This window comes from Sturnus vulgaris, chromosome 17 (assembly GCF_052056855.1).
Source record: "Sturnus vulgaris isolate bStuVul1 chromosome 17, bStuVul1.hap1, whole genome shotgun sequence".
NCBI lineage: Eukaryota > Metazoa > Chordata > Aves > Passeriformes > Sturnidae > Sturnus > Sturnus vulgaris.
Window position 1 is genome coordinate 9,700,904 of NC_142259.1, and position 6,000 is coordinate 9,706,903.

General features: G+C 47.9%; 1 protein-coding gene across 1 annotated transcript in view; it reads right to left on the bottom strand.

Moving 5' to 3' along the window:
* TOP1 (DNA topoisomerase I) overlaps positions 1–5,690 on the bottom strand; it is a 66,309-nt gene extending 60,619 nt beyond the window's left edge. Inside the window, exons 1-2 of the mRNA XM_014884016.2 lie at positions 5,549–5,690; positions 5,026–5,050 (exon numbers count right to left, since the gene is read on the bottom strand). Coding sequence (XP_014739502.1) covers positions 5,026–5,050; positions 5,549–5,581 — 58 coding nt within the window. The 5' untranslated portion in view covers positions 5,582–5,690. The remainder of the gene's footprint in view (positions 1–5,025; positions 5,051–5,548) is intronic.
* Positions 5,691–6,000: the final 310 nt, after the last annotated feature.

Here is a 6,000-nt window from a genome sequence, read left to right on the forward strand (position 1 = left end):
GAAAGACATCTTAAGAAAACCTGCCAGGAGGAAGAAACACATGGGCCATTAACCCCTGAAACACATCTTCCAGCACATTTAAGTAATTCTGCTGAGTTTTAACAAAAACAGAAGTCGGCTCCAGCTCCTAGAAATGAATGCACTCAACACTCCACTCCCACCAGACACCCATTAAGTTTTAACCTAAATGCTGAATGTGTCAGAACAATTAACACAACAGACCTCAAGGTCTTTTGCAAAGCCCTTCTGAGGCTTCTGCTGGGGAAAATAGATGCAACCAACTTATGTAGTAAATGACAGGGAAGAGCAGCTTACCAACAATATGTTTATTTACATTTCTGAGAAGTGTCATGAATGATAAATTTACTTGAGTGTAGTGTCACCTATCACAATCTGAAGATTCCCACAGTGAAGCTACGCTGTCATACCCTAACAAGCCCTGCAAGGGATTGCTGTGAACATATTGAAAATCAACGCAAAAACAAAATTAAGAAATTCTGCAGAGATTGGCGTCTTATTTAAAATACTTCTGAAATTAGAAAAAAAACCAACAAACAAACAAACTAAGTGGTTGCAGACTTAAAACTACCCAAGCATTGTTCTGAGGCTGTGGGCAGCACTTCCCACAATGCAGGCTCACCACCAGCACTGCAGTCTGGAGGGAAGGCAGGGAGCCATGCAAGGAAGGAACAAGCTACATTCTTCTGGATTCTCATCTCCACGTATCACAGAAAAGGCAAAGGAAATTTTCAGCAGAGATATCAATCTGCACCTAAATACCATTAATTACCTTTTGTACTTTGGATCCCTTGCCAAACGTTTGACATTTAAAGCATTCCTGAGACATGTTCCCAGGGAACTTAAAAGACAGTTTCTCCCTGACATGTCACACACACACAGAGCACAGGCAGTGCCTTCACGCTTCCTAAATCCGTGCAGTTTGTTTAAGCACAGTGGCTCTAACAGCAGTGCTAAGGTACACACAGCCCTATGCCAGAAGTGGCCCTGCTCTCCTTCAAAAAACTCTCACCCATCCAGAAGGCGCCAGCAAACGCAGCAGCAAGGAAGCACAAATCTGGTCTCCAACAGACTGTTTCACAACCACTGAGAAATCCTAAAGATCTCTGCTATGTTGCTCTACAGTTTGTTCGCATTTAAATCACCCACACCTCTTATTGCACAGCTCTGTCATACATGAAACATGAATTTAATGCAAAACACAAAACGTGCTGAAATTCCTTAACTTGTAAGCCATTTGGTTCAGCACTCCTGTTATTTAATTCGAATTTCCCTCTTGCTCATTCCCTCATGTTGCCAGCCTGATAAATAAACAGACGCCCCATGAGCGCTTGGGCCAACATAAAAAACCTGCCAGTTCCTGATAAGATGCTGCAGCAGTAAGGGCTTCAGTTTTTTTCCCCTCAAAAAATATTCACTGTTAAAGCAAGCCTTTCCTTCAAACATGTTTGAATTCCAGAAGCCACCTCTGCGATGCTGGACAAATTCACACTTGACTCCTGTTAATGCACTGTAATGGTTACTCCAGCGATACTTGACCTCAAATTGCATCTTAACATTACTGGCCAAATCAACTGGAAGCAAAAAGCACTGCTTGGGGTGATGTACTCAGTCTCCACACTGAGCAGTTCTGGATTTTACACAAGTTCTGATCACAGGCTGCTGAGCAGCCAAGGCACTAATAGCAGTTAGTGGAATTTAGTAGTTTTGGAATGCAATTTGATTATTTTGCAAACAAAAGTAATTTTTATCTACTGCACTCTGCAAACACAATGGGAGAGCTGAAAGTCAAGATAAATTGCTTTTAGTCTCAACATTGTCCTCAGTAGTAAGAGGTTGTTAATCCAACCTGAGTAACAAAGCTCTTAAAGGCAAAACTCAATAGACTTCAAATCTGTGGAAGTGGGGACATTTTCAGCATCCAAGCTGTAGTTGGAAACAACAGTTTTGGACTCCATTTCCCTTTCGAATGCTGAAGACTGCAAGGATGTTACTTGCAGAAAAGGCTGGCTGCTCAGCACAATACTGCTCTCAGCACAGTCTGCAAACAGGCACTGCTAGGACTGAACATGGAAAATTCTTTCAAATGCATACAGATACTAAAAATACAACTAAGGTGAAAAAAATACCCACTATGGCCAAACAGGAGGGACAACCTGGATATTGAAATGGAATGCAATTACTCAAGTTGGAATTTGCCCAGAACACTCTTGCTTAGAGTAATCTAGCTATTTAATTGCAAGAAATAGCCAGGAACACATTTACTGCTGGCACCCCGTCTCATAGCCAACACTACCGTGCTATCAATGAAACGGGTGTGTAACCAGATCCAGGCTCCCAGTTACAACTGGGCTGCACCGTGGTGACCTGCAATGGGCAGATCCACCCAACCTACTGCAGCTGCAGCAACTTGTGTGACCACAACCCGAGGTAGTGTGTCCACTGACCCAGATAGGAACATTAATAACAACAGGAAGCTTCAAAGTGCTTAAGCTGTCCTATTACTGATACACTAGCCAAAAGTCACCCAAAACATTCTTTATTAACAAAAATGTTTACTGCTGCTACACTCAACACTTGAAATGAGTCAGTACCAGCCCCCAGAAAAACTTCCCTTCCCCCAAAATGAGAAGTGCAGGAGGCCTAAAAGGAGAGTTTGGCTCTACTGTTTAGCGCTGCCTGATAATAATCAAAGTACAAACCAATTCTAAACATCTGGGCAGGAAAAAAACTGGCACTTGCGATTCCTACCACCCACTCCTAATCTTTGCCACAAAATAGGATCAAAACAAGAAAATAAGAGCAAGAGCCTCAGCGCTCTGCCTGAAGGAGAACCACTGTTCTCACATCTGTGTGTGACAATTCCCTATGCACGAGTGCAAAGAGTTCCTGTGCAGACGGAACAAGGCTCAGAGCACGCTGAGGTTTTCAGGGAGATCGGGGTGGTCACTGCACTGTCCATTCAGCATTATTCCCTTAGTAAGACTAACAGGGTTACACGTACCTTCCAGTGCTGCAAAGCGTTTTGGGGTTTAGGGGTCCCTGAGCAATGACAACGATGTTACATGACTGCCACAAATAACTAAAAATAGGAGGGAAAGGGTGCTGATGCCTACACTGCTATGGATTTGTTGGGTGTGCTTCATTTACTAGGAATTCAGTTTTTCCATCAAGGTGTCTTACTTTGAAATTCTGTATTGAATTCCTTCAACACATGGTAGAAATAAAAACCACAGGAGTTTTAAGAGCTGTATGACTAAACTCTTAGAAGAAGCACATGGTCACAATAGAGGAGAAAAATCTCTCTGAAAGGTTCACTGGAAGATGGAGTTGAAAGGTCAAATACACATCACTTTCTCTAAGTACAACAGTACTAAATAACTAAAGCTTACCAGGGAGTATTTTTCCCTAAATAAAGATGATCCTCAGATGAAGCAAGTATTTTCCAGCATAAGGCTACAAGCATTCCTATATAAACTTCCAGAGTAACACCCGTACTTCTTGGGAAAGCCATTGCACCCTTTTTTACTGCTAAGAATTATTCATAGAGCCCCGCTATAAATTCAGAATGGAAACGAAGAGTTCAAAACCTGCGTATTTGATACTGTCTGCTCCTGCTGCACACACACAATCACATTCCAACGAACTGACAGAAAGAAAGGTGCTCGAAAGCGTAGATCTGTAAATATTTACATGCAGGAGCCTACAAAGCAACCAGGCACGTGGACATCATCCAGACAAGCATTCTGAAAATTAGTGTAACTACAAGTCAAACATATTTTCAACCACCTTTTTTGTCCTCTACCACCTCAGCAGCCAGAGGACAGCTCAGAGCTCCTCACACATCCCAAACAGTGACAGCAGCACACACACACACAAAGGTTGGTTGTATGTCCTCAACTCCCCTTCACCCTATTTAAGCCCTCAAATTTGATACCTATCAAATGGAGCAGGCTTGCAAGGAACTTGCTTCCTATAAAAATGAATAAATTATCAGAAAAAACTAGCAAAGATAATACTGCAGATAATGTTATGTTTTATAATATTGTTATGTTTTACAATATTGTAAAATATAATATTGTATGTCTGTATATATACAGGAACATAAATATACATACAGACAGATACGTATATGTATTCATATATAAATATATACATATACAAAAACTTATATATAAGTATATATATATATTAAATTACAAGACTCCTGTAAATGTTTCTGAACAAAATGAAGTTAGCTTGCAAAGTCCCTGAAGTGATGATGCTCTCTACCTTTCTGGAATTGTCTTCACTATGGTCTGTTGGGTTTTTTAAAAGTAGGTTTTCATTTTAATTTAAAAAAACCCACCTAACAAGGTAAAGTCACATCATTTAAACAGCAAGGAAGAAAATAAGACTGATCTTAAAATGGATGCAGCAGCTTCTTTTAAAGAGCAACATGTTGCAATCACCTTTCATTTTAGGGGAAGGGAGGGATTCCCTCAAAGGAACAGAGACGGGGAGCAGTGGGGGGAGGGAGCCTGCGATCAAAAAAAAAAAAAAAAAAAAAAAAGGCGACTTGGGATTTTAATTTTTTTTTTTTTTTTTTTTTTTTAGCTAAAAACTTTGCTTTACCCTCGGTTACAAGGGGCTGGTGCCGGGGATGGCGGCCCGGTGCCTCTGCAGAGGCGGCTCGGCGGCAGCTCGGGGAGGAGGAGAAGGAGAGAAAAGCCACAGAGAGAGAGAGAGAAAAAGAAAATGGCGCAGAGACTAAGTCCCGACCGTCGACAAGGCGACTTTCCAGGGAGGAATCGGGGCCCAAAGGCGACCCCGGCAGAGCCGCTGGGCTCGGATCGGGGGCCTGCGGTGCCCCCACTCGGGGCGGCGGGGGTCGGGGGGGGCCGATCCCGGCGGGAAAGGGGCGCTTTTGGCAGCTCGATGGGAACAATGGGGCCGGTGAGCGCGGAGCCGGGACTTAGTCTCTGGGACGCCATGTCTGTGCGAGGGGCGCGCCGGGGCCGCACTCACCGTTCGCTCGGAAATCCGCCTCGATCTGCGGGGAGAGCACACAGGGACACACCGTCAGCACGCCCGGGTCCGCGGCGCTCCGGGGGACCCCCACGCCCGCCCTCACCCTCTTTTTTTAGGGGAATTAAACACCAAATGAGGAAAGCCCAGCGCGATGCGGAAGGTGATGGGGGAACCGGGTGAAGCGCCCCTCGGCCCCCGCACAGCTCACGGGGGGACCCCTCCCGAGCCCCCCAAAGGGGAGCGAGCCGGGGGAGCGCGGCAGCCGCCCCCCTCCCCTCCTCCGCCCAGCCAGGGGGTCACACGCGGTCCCCTGCTCCCACCGCCCCCCATCCCACCGCAGGGGGACGGCTGGGCTGACAGGGCTTGCCCAGACGCACGGGGGCGACCGCAGGGCACGGTCCCCCCGCTGGGGCTACGGGGGGTGGCGAGGCGGCCAGCCCAGGGCCGGCACGGGGGGATGCGAGCACCGCGGCGGGGGTCTCCCGGGAGCGCGCCCCGCGGGCGGGCACGAGGCGCTCACCTGGGAATCGTTGTGCAGCTGGTCCCCGCTCATGCCGGAGACGCGGGCGGCCGGGCGGAGCGGGAGGAGCGGCGGGCAGAAGAGCGCCGGGCGGAGCGGGACGCGGGGAGCGCAGCGCGGTTGTGTAACAGACTAAGTCCCGGTTTCGGCGCTCTGCGCAGGCGCGGCGCCTTTTAAAGCGGCGGGGACAGGCCTGACGGGCAGGGGGTGGGAAGCGGCCGAGCGCGTATTTGCATGCGAGCCACGCCCCCAGAGCCGGCATGATTTACATGTGGGCCACGCCCCGCCGGCGTGACCGCTCCGACCCGCCGGCCCCCCACCGTGCGCTACGCCGGCTCGCTGCTTTACATATCCGGTCCCGCCCCTTCCTCTCCCTCCTCCAATGGCGCGGCAAAAACCGGCCCTAATTTACATGCGAAGCCCCGCCCCCTCCCCGCGGCTGCCGGGCCCGG